Source organism: Pyxicephalus adspersus, chromosome 10, assembly GCF_032062135.1.
Source record: "Pyxicephalus adspersus chromosome 10, UCB_Pads_2.0, whole genome shotgun sequence".
NCBI classification, from domain to species: Eukaryota; Metazoa; Chordata; class Amphibia; order Anura; family Pyxicephalidae; genus Pyxicephalus; species Pyxicephalus adspersus.
The window spans coordinates 58230836-58251159 of NC_092867.1; the positions used below are offsets into that span (position 1 = coordinate 58230836).

The 20324-nt window shown below is 45.7% G+C and overlaps 4 protein-coding genes across 9 annotated transcripts in view; 3 read left to right on the forward strand and 1 right to left on the reverse strand.

Annotated features, from left to right (window-relative positions):
* Nucleotides 1-20324, forward strand: part of LOC140338992 (uncharacterized) — a 223720-nt gene that overhangs the window by 53319 nt on the left and 150077 nt on the right. The gene's annotated exons all lie outside the window — the stretch shown is intronic.
* LOC140338947 (uncharacterized) overlaps nucleotides 1168-20324 on the reverse strand; it is a 90659-nt gene continuing 71502 nt past the window's right edge. For 3 of the 4 annotated variants that reach the window (XM_072423283.1, XM_072423281.1, XM_072423284.1), the window contains 6 exons: nucleotides 10569-10686; nucleotides 9623-10452; nucleotides 9445-9526; nucleotides 9223-9311; nucleotides 8568-8661; nucleotides 1168-8173 (listed from right to left, as the gene is read on the reverse strand). In XM_072423283.1, the coding sequence (XP_072279384.1) occupies nucleotides 2886-8173; nucleotides 8568-8661; nucleotides 9223-9311; nucleotides 9445-9526; nucleotides 9623-10452; nucleotides 10569-10686 (6501 nt within the window). In that variant the 3' untranslated portion in view covers nucleotides 1168-2885. Of the gene's footprint in view, nucleotides 8174-8567; nucleotides 8662-9222; nucleotides 9312-9444; nucleotides 9527-9622; nucleotides 10453-10568; nucleotides 10687-10756; nucleotides 10931-11036; nucleotides 11163-12537; nucleotides 12589-20324 lie in introns of those variants that run through there. The other variant, XM_072423285.1, reaches the window with a different exon arrangement.
* LOC140339575 (uncharacterized) lies at nucleotides 12739-18325 on the forward strand. Of its 2 annotated transcripts, none has more exons than XM_072424337.1 (4): nucleotides 12739-12909; nucleotides 15358-15392; nucleotides 15470-16091; nucleotides 16614-18325. In XM_072424337.1, exons 3-4 carry the CDS (start codon nucleotides 15472-15474, stop codon nucleotides 17662-17664), a joined length of 1671 nt encoding a protein of 556 aa, XP_072280438.1. In that variant the 5' UTR covers nucleotides 12739-12909; nucleotides 15358-15392; nucleotides 15470-15471; the 3' UTR covers nucleotides 17665-18325. The 2 variants fall into 2 exon arrangements, with proteins under 2 accessions (XP_072280438.1, XP_072280439.1); XM_072424338.1 differs by having other exon boundaries at nucleotides 16617-18325.
* LOC140339007 (uncharacterized) overlaps nucleotides 20024-20324 on the forward strand; it is a 4818-nt gene continuing 4517 nt past the window's right edge. The window contains exon 1 of the mRNA XM_072423477.1: nucleotides 20024-20319. Within this exon, the coding sequence (XP_072279578.1) occupies nucleotides 20224-20319 (96 nt within the window). The 5' untranslated portion in view covers nucleotides 20024-20223. The remainder of the gene's footprint in view (nucleotides 20320-20324) is intronic.

Here is a 20324-nt window from a genome sequence, read left to right on the forward strand (position 1 = left end):
ATCGTTCGCCGATATCGTGCAGGATCGTTCGTCGTTCGTTTACCAACGATAATTATTGGAAGTGTGTACGTAGCTTTAGACACTTCACCTGGGCAACCAAATATTCCAGAATCTGTTTTGCAATTCTACACAATCAATCGATTGGCCTGGTTGGCTGGCGTCAACGTTTTCTTAACTTAGAATCATCATCTCTGTTGCAAATGCTGCAAGTGTCCTGGAGAGCGGTGCCATCGGTTCAATACCGAGAGATGATTTTCAAGTTATTCTACAGGGCATATATTTCTAATAACTGTCTCAAATGTGGTGCAGCTCAAGCAGATCTTTTTCACAATTTTTGGGACTGCCCCTCAATTAAACGTTTCTGGAGACAAATTCCCTGCTCCATCCAAATGCACCTGGTCAGCTATCTGCCTTTTACCCCCTCTTTGGCAATATTTAGTATGGTAGGTGGAGATGATACACACTAGTCTTGTTGAAGCCTTCATTACTCTATCCAAAACAAGAGAATGAAGTCACACTTTTGCACAAGAGTAGCACTCTGTGTGTGTGTTAAAGAATGATGGCGCTACAACCTACACCTCCAACCAATCCAACACCTCCTCCAGGATCACCTGCTGAGATCTGATTGGCCAGGGTTCCCCATTCCATGTACATACCCCTGCCCCTAGTTCTATACTGCACAGTACAGCCCCATGGTTGGTTGGATAAGACTATATGTACAGTAGATATATGTCATGTGACCGGTTTTCTTCATAGTTCCTATTTAATGTACAGCGCTGCGTAATATGTTGGCGCTATATAAATCCTGTTTATTAATAATAATAATAATAATAATAATAGGCCTGTGATTGAGATCAATACATTTGCAAATGCCTTGTTTAAAACTCTTTATTTCATATTTTTTTAAATTAAACTTATGATTGCCATTACATGGCTGACTCTGCAAAAGTAGCAAAAGATAATTTATGTATGTATGTACATGATTGTTACATAAAAATATGCAAAAGTATATCATAAGGAAATGTGGTGCTTCTCTTCCTTCTGGTCCTTCACAGCGTCGTAAGATGACACAGGGGGCATTTGGTGTAATATAAAGCAGAACTCCACTTTATCATCTGACAGCTTCAGTACAGCCTTGTGTGGAGGGCAGACACCTCCAATGACACCTTTGTTATAGACCAGGGCTTATCGATCATTCTCAATGTCTGCCGCAGCTCTCCCCCGGCCATCACCCAGTTCTCTAATTTTATCCAGTGTGCCAAGACTATAGCAGGATGATATATATCATTTTTTCACCAGAAGCCTGGTGTTGTGCATTACCACCACACACACAATGCAGTTCATTCAGTAGTTACATTTTTTGCTAATACATAAAATTTTATCCTCCTCTGAGATACTCAGAACCATCCATGCACCTCGGAAGTACAACTTGATCGATTTCATGGACGCAAATACTGTATAAAAATATTTCTGTATAAAAATAAGCAGGACTTTGGTATATTTATGTATTTACATATGTAGATGCTTTTAAACCCAGCTCCCCTCATTCTCAAAAGGCAAATGTGGTCAACACATTAAGGGTTACTCCTGCCAAGCTTGGATTAGGCAGCTCAGGCCAACAAGCTCTCCTTTTTAAATAATATTGACCACCCATCTTGTTCCTGCATCCATTTTGTTTTTTTCCCCACCCAAATGTACAAAATATACTCTGGGCACTGAGTATATTTAAAGAACACAACAGACACACAGCATGATACATATTGAGTTGTTGGTAACTTTCCTGCCTGCATTGAGGCCTATTTGAAGTTTTAGATACCTGTAATGCATCAATTTAAACAGCTCCTCAGGGGACTATCACCAGGAAAGTTTCTACATTATGCAGCAATTTGAATGGTTCCTCAGGGGCTTATCACCAGGAACATATTGAAAATAGTACTTAGAGTGGAAAACATACACAGAGATAACCTCATGCCCAGTAATTCCATCAAAGGACGGTGAATCCGTATTCCTAGTCTAAAATTTAGGAAGCAATAGGCCATAAAAATCCAAAGGGCAAACACCAGAGCTAGGTAAGGGTTGATTGTGATGGTGTGGAATAGGTGTTCTCTTTCTGTCTTCTTGCCTTGGGTGCCTTGTTCCAGCACTGGCAGACCCACTTTGACCACCCTCAAGGTTTGTAAATGTGAAGGCCCTTTAGTTACTAAATAATACTTATCCTGTGTAAATAAACTGAAAAATAATTTTGAGACATTCTCATACATCAGTGAACACCCAACCATTCACCTGTACCTGTATCAGCCAATGCTTTTCTGTTGTCAGCCAAACATAGTGTTCTAGGATGGGGTGTCTTAATGTTATGCACCACAGGCATCCTTGGAAAGACCTCTTGGAGTCCTTCTAGGCCTTTATAGCAAAACAGAAGGCACTTGGGCAGACTGCATCCATTGGATGAACTGTATGTACCAGTTGGCTGGGGATTATTAGGTTACGTGATATAAAGTTGAAATAATGCCCAGGGTACTGAGCTCCAATGCCACCCTATACACCCACTTTTAGGGCGATTTCCCCCTCGTGTGAGTTTTTGTGTGCTTATTTAATCGCCAGTTATTTTTAAAATTTTTCCCACAGTGAACACACTCAAACTTTTGCCTTGGCGCATGGGTCCTTGCGTGTATGGTCAGCTGTGTGGGACTTCTAAAACTCTTTCCACACTCGGTGCAGGGAAATTTTTTCTCTCCTAAGTGGCTCTTTTTATGTCTCTGATAGTTTGACTTGTCCCGGAAAGTTTTTGGGCACTGAGGACAGGAATATTCTCGCTCCCCTGTATGTATCTTTTGGTGGATGAGGAAATAGGACTTGACACTGAAACTTTTACCCCATTCCAATCAAGTATATGGCTTCTCTCCGGTGTGAAGTTTATAGTGCCGGATCATATTGGATTTCACGGCAAAGGTCTTGCTGCATTCAGAGCAGGAAAAGGGTCTTTCACCCGTGTGAATTCTACAGTGCATTTCAAAATTTGACCTCTCATTAAAGCCGCGCCCACATTCTACGCATGAGTAACGCTTTTTGCTGACATGCCGCTCCCGATGTGCAGCCAAGAGCGCCTCAGTAGCAAACCGTCGGCCACAATCGCTGCACATAAACGGCTTCTCTTTAAGGTGATTTTTCTGATGCGTTTTGAGCTCTAGTTGGGTTTTGAAGCCTTTCTTACATATTGAACACGGAAAGCGGTGCTGCTTCTGATGTGCATCTAGGAGTGTCTGCCTAGTGAAGCCACGACCACAGTCATTGCATAAAAACGATTTCTTGTCAGATTGTGTTGGCTGAAGCACTTCGAGCTGCTGTTTTCCCACCTTTAGATCTTTGGCATTTTTTGAACGCGAAAGCCGCTTTTTGCCAGGGTGACGCTTCTGATGCGCCATTAGGAGCGCTTCACTGGAAAAATGTTGACCACAATCAGTGCAGGAAAATGACTTCAAGTCAGGGTGATTTTTCTGATGCGTTTTAAGCTCCAGTTGGGTTTTGAAGTTTTTGTTGCACTCTGCGCAAAAAAATAGTTTTTTCCCATGGTGCCGTTTCTGATGCGTGGTTAGGAGTGTCTCCTTGGTGAAACGATGACCGCAATCGCTGCATACAAACTCCTTTTCTTCATGATTTTTCTGATGTGCTTCAAGCTCCAGTTGTGTTTTGAAGTTCATGTCACACTTCAAACAAAAAAAACTTTTTTCACCTAGGTGACACTGATGTGCGGTTAGTAGTGTCTCACTGGAGAAACGTTGGCCACAATTATCGCATGGATATGGATTCTCTTTAGAATGACTTTCTTGGTGCTTGGTGAGTTTTGCCTGTGTGTTGAAACATTTTTTACACTCTGGGCAGGCAAATTGCTTGGCGTCCGTAGCAGGGCCTGCATTAGTGAGAAGAGTCTTTTGCTTATGCAAACTTTTAGCATGTGGTGGGGGCTCTATGGGTGTTTTTGGCTTGTGTGTTTTAGTGTGCCTGGTAAAGGCCGACTTATCGCTAAATCTCCAACTGCAAATTGAGCATGCAAATGGTTTTTCTCCTGTGTGAATCCGTTGATGGATGGAAAGATGAGTTTTATTTATAAAACACTTTCCACATTCGGAACAAGACAACAATTTGTGGCCTGTGTGAACACGTCGATGACGGTCAAAACTGACACGGTTTATATAATGCTTGCCGCATTCGGGACAAGAAAGCAACTTAATTCGGTGGAATTTATGGTGAGAGATCAATGCGCCTTCTGTTGGAAACTTTTTGCGGCATTTGGTGCATGAAAACTGCTGGTCTCCCGTGTGCTGTTTTTGATGGGAACGGAGGTGACTGCTTTGTCTAAACCTTTTCCCACAGAAGGAGCACAAAAAGCGCTTTACTCCTGTGTGAATCTCTTGATGCTTGGTGAAGTTTGATGCGTGGATGAAGCTCTTCCCGCACTCGTTGCAAGAATAAGGTCGTTCATTTTGGTGAATTTTGAGGTGAGTCTTGAGATGAGTGTTGTTATAAAAACTTTTGTTGCACTCAGAGCAGGAATATGGCTTCTCTTTGGAGTGGAATTTTTGATGCGCAGAGAGCCGGGTCGTACTGGGGAAGCTCTTGCCACATTCATGACATGGAAATGGTCTCTCTCCTGTGTGAGATCGAAAATGAACCACCAGATGTGCATTAAATAAAAAACGTTTCCCACACTCAGAACAAACATGATTTTTTTCTCTTTTCCTCTTTTTCTTCATTTTTGGAGTGTCAGAACTGGAAGGATTACGATCCGTTTCATTGTTGGAATCCCCTGATGGCTTCTCCAGAGAACAGTCAACTACAACAGGGCCATCATTTGCCTTTTTCTTAACATTCTTTCCTACTAAATTAGAAACATCATTTGTATCTTGCAGTGGGGCAGTTGGTGCAGTGCCATTGCAAGCACTTGTTGTCTCATTAGAGTCTCCATTGGTGTTGTTTGCGGTTACAGTACCAATAGCAACCACAGCTGAGGAATTTTTTGTTGTTCTCCTTTTTGTTGCACCAACGTTAGAGATAAATTTGGAATGTTTTGAAGGAGGAAGAAAGCTGTCATCTCTGCAGGTAGTGGTTGGCTTATTAATAGCCAAGTCACCTTCAGTTTGCTTAGATGTTATGGGGTTGTGACCAACCACAGACTTGGAAACTTTCCTTTTTCTCTTTTTTGTAGCTTTGGAAGTGGAGGCATTATTTGCATCTTTTGTGGAAGCAGGGGGAGAATTATCCCTGCATACTCCTGTTGGGTGATCAACAGCTGAGTTGACCTTGGTGTGGAATGACGTTATGACCCCATGGTCAGCCTCAGTTTTAGAATGTCTTTTGTTTTTCCTTTTTGGCTTCCCAGGGTCGCACACATTGTCTGGGGTTCGTTTAGAAGAAGGGAGTGTATTGTAGCTGCAAGCTGCCCTTGGGTGATCCACAGCTGATTTGATCTCGGTGTGGTTTGTCATTATGACCTCATAGTCGGCCTCAGTTGTGGCACTTCCATGAGTGTTCCTTTTTGTCTTGTCTGAGTCAAGTACATTGTTTGAGTCTTTTTTAGACGCAGTAAGTGTAATGTCCCTGCAAGCTTCCATTGGGTGATCCACAGCTGAGTTGACCTTGGTGTGGTTTGTCATTATGACCTCATGGTCAGCGTCAGTTGAGGAATGTCTATTGTTTTTCATTTTTACCGTGTCCGAGTCAGTAACATTATTTGTGTCTTTTAAAACAGAAGATGTATTATCCCTGCAGGCTGCTTGTGGCTTATTCAAAGCAGAGTCAGCTTCAGTTTGGTTTGAAGTGATGACTCTGTGATCAACCACAGACTTGGACTTCCTAGTTCTAATATTTTTGGTTTCCTCATGATTGGATTCATTACTGCTGTCCTGTAAAGGGTCAATGTGTGAATCTTGCCTGCAGGTTGTTGCTGGGTTGTCCACAAGTGAGTCAGACTTGGTTTGGCTTGAAGTTTTGACCACACACTTGGACTTCCTAATTCTATTCATTTTGGTTTCTTTATAATCGGATTTGTTATATGTATCCCCCAAAGAGGCTATCAGTGAATCTTGCCTGCATGTTGTTGTCAGGCTTTCCACAGGTGAGTCAGCTTTAGTTTGGTTTGAAGTGATGGCACTTTGACCAACTAACGACCTGGAGTTCCTAATTTTCTTAGTTTTTATTACCTCAGAATGAGAGGCGTCATCTGTGTCCTTTAAAGGAGCAGGAAGGGTGTCATCTCCGTAGATTGTTGTTGGGCTATTCAAAGCTTCCAATAGGTTTGAAGCTGTGGCTTGGACACAAACCACAGTGGTGGAATTTTCAGTTGTGCTTATTTTGGTTCCTTTGGATTTGTAGACAATACTTGTGGCTTTGAAGAGAGCATGGTGTGCATCATTCATGAAAGCGCCTGATGTGTTATCCACATCTGAGGTAGGTTCAGTCTGGTTAAATGTTATAACACTATGACCAGCCAAAGTCTTGGAGTCTCCAGTCTTTTTATTTTCCATTTCCTCGATATTGGAGATGTTATTTGTGTCCTTTACAGGGGCAGAGGGGGCATTATCACTGCAAATGGTCGTTGAGACATCCACAGCATAGTTAACTTCAGTTCTTTTTGGCATTGTGCCCTTGTAAACAATGACAGGTATGGCATTATTAATTGTATTGTTTGCTTTCGAATTAGAGATGTTGTTTACATCTTGTAAAGGAGATGGGAAGCTTGTGTTGTCTCTACAAGCGTTTGTTAGGTTTAGCACCATGTTGGCCTCAGTTTGGTTTGAAGTGATGACTTCCTGACCAGTCACAACATTGGTGTTCCTAACTATTACAATTCCTGGTGCTTTAAGACTCGACATATGGATTGTGTTCTTTAAAGTAACAGAGAATGGATCATTACTGCAAACTGTGGTTAGGTTCCCCACCGCTGAGTCAGATGAAGTTTGGTTTAAAGGTACAGGGTCAGCTTTAATTGGGTATAAAGTGATGGTGCTGGAGTCTGTCAGGTTTGAATGGATGACATCAGCTCCACTTTGCTTTGAAGTGATGGCATTGGCTTCGGTTTGCTCTGCAGTGGTGGTCAAAGCTTGTTCTGCAGTGGGGTCCTCAGCCTGCTCTGCAGTGGTGGCATTGGCTTTGGTTGGTTTTAAAGTGATGGCATTGGATTCGGCTTCTTCTGCAGTGGTGGTTTCAGTTTGCTCTTGAGTGGTGACCTCAGCTTGCTCTGCAGTGGTGACCTCAGCTGGCTCTTCAGTGGTGACCTCAGCTTGCTTTGCAGTGGTGACCTCAGCTTGCTTTGCAGTGGTTTTCCTACAGCAAACGGTGGTTGGGTTCCCCACAGCTGAGTCAGATGAAGTTTGGTTTAAAGGTACGTGGTCAGTTTTATTTGGGTATAAAGTGATGGTGCTGGAGTCTGTCAAGTTTGAATGGATGACATCAGCTTCAGTCTGCTTTGAAGTGATGGCATTGGTTTTGGTTTGCTCTGCAGTGGTGGTCAAAGCTTGTTCTGCAGTGGTGGCATCAGCTTCAATTATCTCTGCAGTGGTGGCATCGGCTTTGGTTGGCTTTAAAGTGATGGCATTGGATTCCGCTTGCTCTGCAGTGGTGGTTTCAGTTTGCTCTTGAGTGGTGGCCTCAGCTTGCTCTGCCGTGGTGGTTTCAGTTTGCTCTGCCGTGGTGGTTTCAGTTTGCTCTGCCGTGGTTGCCTCAGCTTGCTCTGCATTAGTGGCATCAGCTTCAGTTTGTTTTGAAGTGATGTCTTTGGCTTCAGCTTGCTCTGAAGTGCTGGCATCAGCCGTGGTTTGCTTTGAAGTGATGGCATTGGCTTCAGTTTTCTCTGCAGTACTGGCCTTTGGTTCAGCTTGCTCTGCAGTGGTAGCCTCAACTTGCTTTGCAGTGAAGTCCTGGGCCTCAGTAGGATTTGAATCATCAGCATATGTCTTGGTAAGGTTTACATTGATGGAGCTGTGACCAAAAGCACTGGAATCCTTAATGTTTTTCTCCTTTCTGGTTTTGGAATTGGAGAGACCATCTGTGTCCTTTACAAGGAGTTCATCCCTCCCACACACTGTGGTTGCGTTATCCACAGCAGGGTCAGTTTCTGGATGCTGTGAAGTGACAAGGCCAGGATTTTCTTCAGCTTTGGAATTTCCATTTTGTTCTGCAATTTGTATCAAACAATAAATAACAAATGTTACAACACAACAAATCAAAAATTCTACGATTCCGGTCAATAAAAGTAGACCATACTATGAAATGCAAGGACATTAAGCGCATGAGCACAGAACACAAACTGGATCCAAAGTTCAAGAGGTCTCTGCAATCTTGCAATCTAATATTTTAGCTCTGGACATCTGGTGAGGAAAGCAAAGTTAGCTATCAGATAATATCAAGCCGTCTTTAAGAAACCCGTGAGTATCCAATGTTCAGTGACACTTCCTATCTACTTAAAAGATGACCCTGAACCCTGGATTTGCTCAGACTAAATGTTTAGTAAAATTAAACAATTTCCTATGCTATGCATCAGATTTCATGACAAAGCTATGTGATCTCACCTGGGGCCTCCACAGCGGGTGTCTCATGAGTCTTATTACCATCATCATTGTCCTTTGTTTTCTTTGTTGTTGGAGTGTTTATATGATTTTGAACCTAAAATAAAGAGAGTGTAGATGGCAAAACAGTTCAAGGCTGTCTGTGAACCCTTTGCCTCATGGTGTGGTATCTTTGGCCCAGACTTGTATTTTTCCAGTTTTGTTACAACTTCTGCCAGGTTTCATCTCTGTGACCTCACAAAGGAGATTCACCTTCTCTATTGGTTGAATCTATGGGGTGACCATTGTCAATGAGACAGAAAATGATTGGAAATGCAAAATGTTAGGGTTGTCACAGGAACAAGATGGGAGGGAAATCTCGCAATAAAAGAGAAGGAAATTTTCTATCACAGTTTTGGAAGAATAAGAAATGCTACCAAGAGATACCAACACCAAGAACCAAAATCTAACAGGATTTCTTACTCAAAAAACGAAAAAGTTTTGGATTTAAATAAACTTGTGTTCATGTGTCACTATCACTGCTTCAGACTTACTTTTTCAGAGTTATTTCAGAGTTATCTTTTTTTGTGGGATTGCATGATTCTCCTGTGTAATCCTAGGAATACAGAGGGCGGGGACCTCTCTCAGGTGGGTTTAAGGGGCCTTCAACTCCACCTACCTGATGACGGTGAGGGATCTCCTGATCTTTCTGTGTGGAATCCTGGGAATACAGAGGACGGGGACATCTCTCTGGTGGATTCCCGTTTTCTGTAGAAAACACACACATATGTGTTTATACAATTGGAATTATGGTAAAACAGCCAATCTCAAGCAAGCAAAAGAAGAGGTTATTGCAGTGCAGGATACAAGTTTCAATGGCAGTTTTGATATATGGCCTCACCAGTGGTTTCTGTAGTTGGCCCCTCTGTACTCTTCTTCGTACAGGCATAGTATGTCCTCCCTGGTGTCTTTTGGTTGATGACCTAGAATAATGTTAAGAGGGTAAAACCTCAATTTCTATACCTCCAAAAAACCTCCACACAGACAACATAACAGGAATAATGCTACAGATTGATTACCTTTTCCTGAAGAATACTATGATGTTTTTCTGTAGAGTTCTGGGAATGAAGAAGACGAAGACATCTCTCTGGTGGGTTTATAGGGCCCTTGGCTCCATGAACCTGATAATGGTGAGGGATCTCTTGATCTTCCCCAGTGAAATCCTGGGGATGAAGACGATCAGAACATATTTCTGTTGGGTTTATGGGACCCACAACTCTACCTAGCCGATGATGGTGAGGGATGGTGCGACATTCTTGTTTTGAATCCCTGAAAAAGAGAGGACGGGGACATCTCTCTGGTGGGTTTATGGGGCCCTCAACACCACCTATCCGATGATGGTGAGGGATGCTGTGACCTTTATGCCTTGGACACCGGGAATACAGGGGACGGGGAGATCTTTCTGGTGGGTTTATGGTACCCACAACACCACCTACACGATAATGGTGAGAGATGCTGTGATGGTCTTGCGTGGAATCCCAGAAATCCAGAAGACGCGGACATCTCCCTAGTGGGCCCATGGGACCCACAACTCCACCTAGCCGATGAAGATGAGGGATGGTGTGACATTGCCGTGTGGAATCCCGGAAATATAGAAGACGGGGAGATCTCTCTGTTTGGTTTCTGGAGCCCTCAACTCCAACTATCCGATCATAGTAAGGGATGTTGTGACGTTCCCGCGTAGAATCCTGGTAATACGAAGGACGGTGATATCTCTCTGTTTGGTTTATGGAGCCCTTAACTCCACCTATCCGATGATGGTGAGGGATGCTGTGACCTTCATGCCTTGGACTCTGAGAATACAGAGGACGGGGACATCTCTCTGGTGGGTTCCCGTTACTGGATCCATCTATAGGAAACACACACACTGACTGAATACATTGTCTCTATGTGTTTATCAGATGATGGGGGATCTAGGTGGACCCTCCGTACCGCTCTCTCCTTTACAATAAAGTCTCCTCTTACCTGGTGATGTCTGGTGGTCCTCCATCATGACGTCCTTGTAGAGGTCCTTGTGTCCTTCTAAATACTCCCACTCCTCCATGGAGAAATAGACAGTGACATCCTGACACCTTATAGGAACCTGACACACACAATGATACAGTCACCATCCAGACACATCCCATAATAATCTCCCAGAATTCCCTGCTCACCTCTCCCGTCAGAAGCTCCATCATCTTGTAGATCAGTTGTAATATCCTCTTATCATTGTGTTGCTGAGGTGTTGAAGATGAAGATGTAGACTCCATGATGGGGCTCCTGGACGGCCTCTGTGAGTGGTTGGGGATTCCACTTGTACCAGACACCTTCTTCACTATTGTGTAATCCTGAACAATGAGAAATCAATATGTGATAGATGATACAAACACAACGAGATCACAATTAGGCTTATATGAGCATAGAAGTCATGTGGCCTCCCAGAATCCTCCTCACCTCTCCGGTCAGTAGGTAGATGATCTCCAGGGTGATTTTCAGTATTCTTCTGATCTTGCGGCGTCGGTCATTCTCCATTCTGAGGACCCCACAATGGTTATGGGTCTTTGGAGAACTGATCCAAGTCTGTAAGGGAACACTGATTATGTATTAAACTGCTGTGGTATCAAAACTGAATATATGACCTGCATGAAGAAGTGATAGCAGCCACAAGTAAACTATGACCTGCACTGGAAGCACGGCACTGTTAAATGAACTTGCTACGACAGAAGTCTAGCTGGGCTGTCCTGAATAGGCAGGGGCCCCCTGATTGCTACCAATGGAAGCTCGTCCAGCTGAGAGGAGCAGATCAATGGGCAGAGACATAGAGGTGGAACAAAGGTTTTAGATCCAATTTAAGCAGCATAGCTGTGCAGATGTGGGCACCATAGACAAAGATTAGCACAGCGTCCACCTGCTGCAATCTGATCTCTGCCTCCTTGCACATTTACTGATCTCAGATCAGATCAGTATATCAGATATACTGGATCTAGTCTGGACATCTTGTAAAAATACAGATCCCTGGAGGGCACACAGCAAGCAGGTGCACAGCGACAGGCTCAAGTCTGATCTCGGCTTCCAGTATAAATACAGACCCTACACATCCCTAAAGGTTATGTGTCTAATGCTCAGCAATCATGTGCACAGCCACAGGCTCTGGTCTGATCTCAGTTCTTGAAATAATTACAAATCCCTAAACCTTTGCCTGTCTATAAAGGGAACACAGGGATCATGTGACCAGGCCCCGGGCAAAGTCTGAGATCTTGGTATGAATGTCTTATCTGCAGCATGAATCACTGCAAGGTAGAAAAACAAGTTTTTCACGCCCTGCTGACACCCGCCCGGAGACACAAAGTTCACCTGTCACACGAGGGCCAACGGTCTAGCCGCTGTTCGTCTCTTTCTATGGCTTGTCGATCCTCGTTACTGCTGATCAGAAACAATAAAATTCATACAGAAACACAGAAGGGGGACAACATGAATTGTAGACTACGAGGGCAGCCATGTTTGCACATTACCTACGGGGGAACACATTGCTGGGAATACAAAGCTCTGATTTGTGGCAACGCCCTGAAGGCACTTGACGAAGGTTTGAATTTTGGCGTCACTGTGCTTTTTAATTCGACTTCCTCCACCACAACACAGAGCCACAGGATGTGGTGGTAAGAGCAATGGCTCCAGCTCCCTTAAAGAGCACCTGTCACCTCATAGACAAAGTACAGTACAAAGTACAGGACAGGATGTTAGGCAGCATGGCTGATTGCAAGGGACAGTGGAGGCCCTAAATTTGTGAGTTATCAATAACACTTAATACTGGAGGATTAGGGCAAGATGGAGCCTTCAGCTGTAGGTGGTAGAAACAAAATTCTCCTCTTTTTGTTTCCAAAGTAAAGCAAAGATACCAAAAGAGTAGAAATTGCCCCTCATCATCCTCCCAGTGCCAAGGTAACCAAATACTGACCGCCCGAGGTTCTTTCCCTGGCTCTGTTGAAGTTTTCAGAGGTCACAGTTTGTACTTCCGGGTTATATCAAACCCTGGATTGCGTTCCAACATATTTCCGGGTTATGTGCGTTCCACGTCGCGTACGTCACTGTGCGTTCCACGTCCGTTACGTCACTGTGCGTTCCACGTCGCGTACGTCACTGTGCGTTCCAACGCGAACGTCCAGCCTGTGCGCTTCACCCTGAAGCGCAGAGCCGGGGAGCGGTACGGGGCGCGCGGGGGGCCATAATGATTCAGAAGCGTCTCTGTACCTAGCAGGAAGTGCCCGTGTTCGCCCCAGGAGGCGGGAGCCGCCCCAATAACAGTGACCCGGCCTGCCCTGAGGGAGAGGTAACGGAATACGTGCAAACAGCAACTTTGTTCTGTCACTGAGGGGATGTGGAGCTTGTTTGTCTCCTGGACAGTCATGTGACCTGTGCTAGGGGCTGCAATCCCGCCAGCAGAGTATTGGAGATGGGGGAGGTCATTGACAGGAGCTAGGTTGGGGGGAACCATATGTCCCAGCATGCTTTGTCCCAGCATGGAGTCCAGAGGCTGTAAGCGTAGGGTGGGATCTGGACACATTCACCGCTACTGAATCCCCCTTGTCTAGGGTGACAGGAAGTGTGACAATAATCCTGTATCGGGGAGATGTGGCAGCCAATACAAAGGCTGGAAGGTTCCCTAATCCCGCCCATGAGGTTCTCAAGTGGGCCATTATTATAGATGGAAGCATAAACATCGGATTGGCACCACTGTGGTCTGCCATGGCTGACGAAGACCCCATGATACGAGGGTCAGCACATACATGGACTTCACGCATTGATTGAGGTTGGAGATGTTACGGCCACCTTTGTGTTGGCGCAACCATTGCCCAGGGTGTGTTTTGGGACCAGCTGTGGTCACCTTCCCATCCTCCTCAGTGCTTGACATAGAGTTCGCCTATCATAAAGGCCGACAGGTAGCCAATATTGGGACACGGCAGCTACCGTAGAAGGTATTTTTTTTTGCGATCGACGCTGGATCATTGCACGGAGGGAGAAGAAGCCGGCCGGCTTCTTCTTCCCGGAGAGGACACCCGACGCTGGAGGACGACGCTGGAACACGACGATCGCAGCGGGACCAGGTAAGTGATCGATAAACCCGAACTTTTCTCACTGTATTTTAATTAATACAGTGAGAAAAGTTCGGGCTTATCGTAAATAGTAACTTTTTTTAGCCCGTACCAAGGTCGGGCTTATCGGTCAGGTGGTTAAATCTGAGTAAAAGCAAGAAAAAAATTAATAAATATTCATTGCTGCTAATGAATGAAATAACAGCAAGGACCTTTTGAAAAGAGAATCCACCAACCTGTTAGTGCTAGTGTCACACCAGAGTACTGTAGGTTAATTAACCCTGCGATTTCTTCACCCCTTGCTCCAGTGCTTTTAAAATCTCCTGCTCTCTCTCTGCTCGCTCCTTCCTCTTGGTATCCCTCCGGAAGGTAGGATCTGGGGATGACCAGGAATAATGGCCGCCAGTGGTACAAAGCCCAAATCCTATTGGAGGAATGTAGCTCTGGATTTGGTGAGGGCTCTCACGTAGTGGCCTTGCTATAGTGCTGGAATATATTAGAAGAGTTGGAGGAAAAAAATGGCTTCTTAGCTGTCAGAAGATGGGACAAAAATGGTGAGACTACGTCTGAGAGGGACAAAGATGGCAAAACTACTGTCTGAGAACTAGAAGGACAAAGATGGAGGATGTGCTCTGAGAGGAATAAAGATGGTGAATAGCTCGAAGAGGAAGCGGAGGGACACAACTTCTGTCTGGAAGTGGGAGGAACCAAGGTCTTGGTATAAATAAAATGTGACCAGAAGTCTGAGAACATTTGGCCATTGCATCAATGGGAACTTGTTCTACCTTCCATTCCACAGCCATGGCCATAAATAGGGAGCTTCCCCAGATATAACCCCACCCACTCCTCTCAGAAGGCTTCTCCACGATTTTGGAGGATGCCATTGGGAATTTGACCTCTATTGGTAAAGGTCAGGTACTGATGGTGGGAATTTGACCTCTATTGGTGAGGACAGGTACTGATGGTGGGAATAGGCCCCTATTGGTCAGGTCAGGTACTGATGGTGGGGATTTGGCCCCTATTGGTCAGGTCAGGTACTGATGGTTGGGATTTGGCCCCTATTGCTGAGGTCAGGTACTGATGGTGGTTGGTAAGGTCAGGTACGGATGGTGGGGATTTGCCCCTATTGGTAAGGTCAGGTACTGATGGTGGGGATTTGGCCCCTATAGGGGAGGTCAGGTACTGATGTTGGATGAGAAGACCTGGCTCACCATTGCAATTCATCCCAATGGTGTTCAGTAGGGTGAGGTCAGGGCTCTGTGCAGGACACTCAAGTTCCTCCACACCAAACTGGTGACCCCATGTCTTTATGGAGAGGGCTTTGTACCCCGGGGCAGAGTCATGGGGGGGCAGAAAGGGGTCTCTACCAAACTGTGAGCACAAGGCTGGAAGATGACAATTGTCTGCATTGTCTATTATCTGTGTATAGAGATTGGATGGCTCTGTGCTCAGTTATTTTGAACCTTCATCTGAAATGGCCAGAAAGCTTCTATTGCTGACCCCAAATGTTTGGAGAGATGAAGTGAAATGGTGGAAGGGAGTACATGGGTACAAATGATGTGGATCAGGTTGGGTTTTGGGCTTAGATGGGTTTTAGGTCAGTGATGTAAAGCTTCATATTATGTAAAATAATAATATGGGGATAAGTTTTCATTAGACTCATGCTGATTTGTTTTTACTTCTAGGAACATTCGGACCCCGGGGTGAGACGCTCCCACAGGTACGGACATGTGATACGTACATATGTACACACACATACATGCGATGCCGTGGTCTGAGTTCTTGTCTGTATTTCAGATATGCCGAAGTGTATGGTGAAAGCCTGCCCCCACTCCACAGGCCAGAAGACGGCCTACCCGGATATCAGCCTCCATGCTTTCCCACGGAAGATACCACAGATGCAGGCCTGGCTTCGCCTGGCCGGCATGGACGAGGAGATGGTGAAAGATTTTACTGAGATGATTATCGAGGACAGGCGGGCTGACAAGTTTCGGATGTGCTCTGCCCACTTTACGGAGGACTGCTACATCATGAAAGGAGTTCGAAGAGTTCTGAAAGAAGAGTCCTTGCCGTCCATATTCCCTAAGGAGGTTCCAATCTTCGATGTGAGGCTTGATCCGTGGGTGAGGAGGAACAACAGGAGGGCCAGGAACGAAGATCTCCTGGACCCCTACGGTGAACCTTATAGAAGGCATAGGAAGTGTTATTGTGATTGCCACAGGCAGAGGTACCTGGTGGACACGGCCACGCAAACCGATCCCGTCTTTATTTTGTCCATGGTACAACAGATACCCTACACAAAACTGGCCAGCCGCAAGCGCGTCACTTTGGAACACGCGTACACCAGGATTAAAGAGATGGATTCACCCCAGTCAGTGCCCGATGAAGGCAAAATACCTGAAGACATACAACAGATCCTGTGAGTAAACAAGAAATTATTCATCTCAGTATTCCCATGTCCAATCATTTCGGGATAGGAATGTAAAACAGGGCCGTGTGGTAAATTTCTGTCTGTGACTCCAGTGTTCAACCCACAGCTGGGTGGTAATTGTAGGTGGGTGGCAGCCCCGGTATTATGACCCAAGTCTTCAGTAACCACCCAAAAATAGCCGGGTGGTCACTGAAAAAAGCCAGGTGGTGCGCCTAGCTAAAGGGGCTTGGGAAAACACTGGACTGTGATGGGGAGACTTTTCCTTTCTGATTGTCCATGGGACACCAGGAGGTTGGGGCGGGAGCTGTTAGTTATCACCGGGACATACAGGCATGGACTACAAAGTCCTAACTCTTCTTCACTCCTCTAATAATTTGTGTCTCTGCTGGAGGAGTTCTTTCCAGAACCAGCGCATGCTCCCTAGAGAATTGTTGTTTTTCTATGACAATGATGAAGTCGTAATATATGGCCATCCCAGCATGAACTGCATGTGCTTTTTTTTTTTCTCAGCAGATCCAGTGAGACAATCCAGGCAGGCATCCCCAACCCCAGTGGCGTGAGGAACGTTGGTACATCCTCTGGTTTGTACACCGAAGATGAAGATTTCTTAGACATCCACGTTAAGGACGAACCCTTGTCAGATGACGAACATCCCCTGGGTGTTTCCACGGATCCATCCACTTATATGAAAGCGGAAGTCTGCGAGGAGGAACTTGTTCCCATCGATATGGACTACACAGCTGTAGTCGTCAATGATTACCCCATGTCCTGCGAGGACTTCACACGCCCTCCCTGTGCCGACATCTCCATGCAGACGTACCAGATTAAGGAGGAACCACTGACAGAAGATGAAAATATCCCTCATTCTGATGTCTTTAGATCTACAAGCCATACGTTGTCCAAGAAGAAACGCCTTTCATGTGAAGGAGCTTCAGAGCTACCTAAGGCTTCCACACTTGCCCAGCACACGTTGAAGGAACAAGTGCTGATTGGTGACTCACAGCTAGTGAGTATCCTCGCCGACAGTCTTCCTCATTTTGAAAGATCTCAGTCAAGCTCTAGCAGTCAGGAGGTGACACCAGAGGTGACAATGGTCCCAAAGGCTCCTCGAAGAACACCTCCATTTAAGTGTCAATACTGCGGGAAGGAGTGCAAATCTCTAAATTACTTGTCCAGGCATGAGGAGATCCACCAGAAGAAGACCCACAAATGCTTAGTGTGCGGGAAGTGTTTCACCAGCTCCATCGGCCTTACGGTCCATCAAAAGACCCACAAGGCCCAGAGGGTTGTGGAGTACCCCAAGCCGAAGCAGGCCTTCCTCATTGACTCCAACATGAATCTGCATCAGCAGATCCGCACAGCTCAGTTGTCAATCATCTGCTTTGAGTGCGGTAAGGTATTCCAGGTCCAGAAGAGCCTCAAAGAACACCAATCTGTACTCGAGAAAAGAATCATTTACAGGTGCTTCGAATGCCAAAGCCACACCAAAGGCACCACAGATGGAAACAAGTCACCGCTCCTCAGGCCCGCAGAGGACATTTTACTGCCACAGAATGGTTGATGTTCATAATGTTTGAGCTGCTTGTGTCCAACTTGTTATCCACACTGGAAGTACGGTTATGGTTATAGTTACGGTTACGGTTCTTTGTCTTGAAGGGCAAAGCAGTGAGAGTAGATAGACATTGGTTCTGTTCGAAGGTTAAAACTTAAAGGTCATCCCCATGTTGAGGGGACACTGGCATGACCCTACTTGTTCCAGACCAGTGACTCCCCAAGTGTTGAAAGAGGGTATGACATTGTTAAATGAGATCTTTGGGTGGGTGGAGCCCACTTCCTATGTCTTCCTATTGGAAGGACGATCCTAGAGATTTTTAGGGAACGCAAAGTCCCAATATGGGCACACACTACTATAATTATAGCATTGGACAAACCCACGCAGGGGCCACTATGCAACCTTTGTATTGACCCCAATGCCCTGAGTCTACAAGTCCAGGTTGAAGAAAGCCTCCGGGTGACCCCACACAGCCCCTCCCCCAATGGAAGACACGTGACAAAATTGGTTGTTTTCCGTTATTCTTGCATCCTTCCTCATGTTTTATTTTCACTATTCAGACACCTTGTTTAAAAAGAAGTTTAAAAACTTTGTTAAAAATGCTAGGCGGTTCTAGGTGTGAACTGGCAGGCGTTTTATCGTTTTCAATAAAGAATTTTTATTTTTACTACGTGGTGACTCCCAACATTCCTGTTTAAAGCAAGGAAGATCCTCCTGGGCGTGGAATTTCAGGAGGAGGCGTGTCTGGTTTACCCCAGCAACCAATCAGATGAGAGCTATCAATGTATTAATGTTTAGTGAACGTATACTTCTCTCTAGTTTGGTTGGGGTGTCACTTGTAGTCTGGCCAGCTGGAGGGACAGCTCCTGCCAGCCCCCGGGTCATGCCGGTAAACTCAATAAGAGGAGGAGGCCCCTTTGTCTCATTTACATCTATTGGGGAAGGGGGTCACAGGAATGCATCCTACCATCAGATCTTAGATGACCCAGCATTGCAGGGCCACCGGGTAGCCTTGGTTGCCCTCACAGGGCCCAATGGTGCATTTCCCCCTCTGCTCTCCACCGACCTAGATTGGAGGGAATTATTCAGTATTATTGTTGATAGGTTCATGTTGCTGGGACTACTATATAACCATGGTCAGGCGTCATATGGCCCCAAGATCTTCAGGTAAGCAGTCCAGGTCCTCTCCACCAGGGATATGGCGGCCATTACCTCCGTGCCCTGTATGGATCTTTCTCATTGCCCCATCCTCTCTGATGGTATCCAAGGACCTCACATGTCCCAATGTTCCAGGTAGGTGCGGGGTAGGTGTTCTCTCTCACAATGAGCTCGGACATGGCCAGCCGGCCCTCACAGAAGCTCTGTAGTCAGTGTGGGGTGAGGTCTTCAAGATTTGGCTCCATGACCAAAGACTCCATATTGGTCACCACCAGAGGAGAGCTACCTCAGGATGTCCTGATCAACCTGATCCAATCATATAGTCACATGGTCCCATTCATTGATTATACAGGCCGTCAGGGTCATTGATTTTTAGACTTATATTAGGTATCGGGGTGCCCAGTTACCGTTCATTAAACATGAGAAGCGCTGGTCCCAATACCGCAATGGACCCCCTCCCCGTCAGCCAAGGGATCAGAAAATGGAAACTGGACTCCCATGGCCGTCTGTGTACGTACGAGGAGGTAATAATCCCAGCCCCACCCAAGCACCCATACTCAACTTGTATATCGGAGGATAGGGATACTGCCCATGTGGGAGGAGTTTGCTGGCCCCAACACCACCCATGGGGCCCCCCTAGTACCCAGACTAAGCTTTGACGGATGGGGTGTTCGAGTGTCACCTTCATCAGCTTAGGTAGAGGGGGTGCCGCTCCCTGCCCCACCCATTGGTCCATCACAAGAGCCACACCTATTGGACCATAAAGGGGCGCTCTGCTGCACATAAGACACGGATGAACATATCCTGACATTGGAATGTGATTGACTATCAGGTGTTTGGATGAATATACAGATGTCTATTATACACGTCAGGATGGGGATGAATCCTCCAACCCCTTTCCCCCTCCCCCACTATATTCTGAGTGCCCCTCTGGATCACTCAACCTGCAGCTTCACCTCTCTGCCATATATGGGAAGTGGGCGGGGAGAGGGTGTCGCCTCTTGGGCGTGGCCAGGCCGAGGACATTCTCTGCCGTCTGATGGGCAGGGCCAAGGCTGCTCAATGTCATGTGACTGCAATACACAGTGACCTATTTCTGCTTCCGGGTTGAATTCTCCTTCCTCCCCGGATATCCGGTGTGTATGTACCAGAGAGGAGGCGGAGGGGTTAGTTTGTGATAACCATGCAGAGACAATACTGATTATTATGATGAGGGGGTGGGGTATCATGTGATCATACAGATATAGATTGTATGTGTGTGTATGGTATTATAAATTGTATTATTGACCTTTGTTTACATATTTCTACTCCCTGCCACCATCATCATTACTATCATTCTGTCATCTGTCTTCTCTAAAGGAATAAATCTACACAGATGGGATTTTATATGCTGTAACCATCACCCGAAAGATGAGAGAATCTGCCAAAGAGCGTCCAGACCGCGGTCACATGACCCAGAGGATATTACAGCTCACCCTGGAAATCATCTACCTGCTGACCGGAGAGGTGAG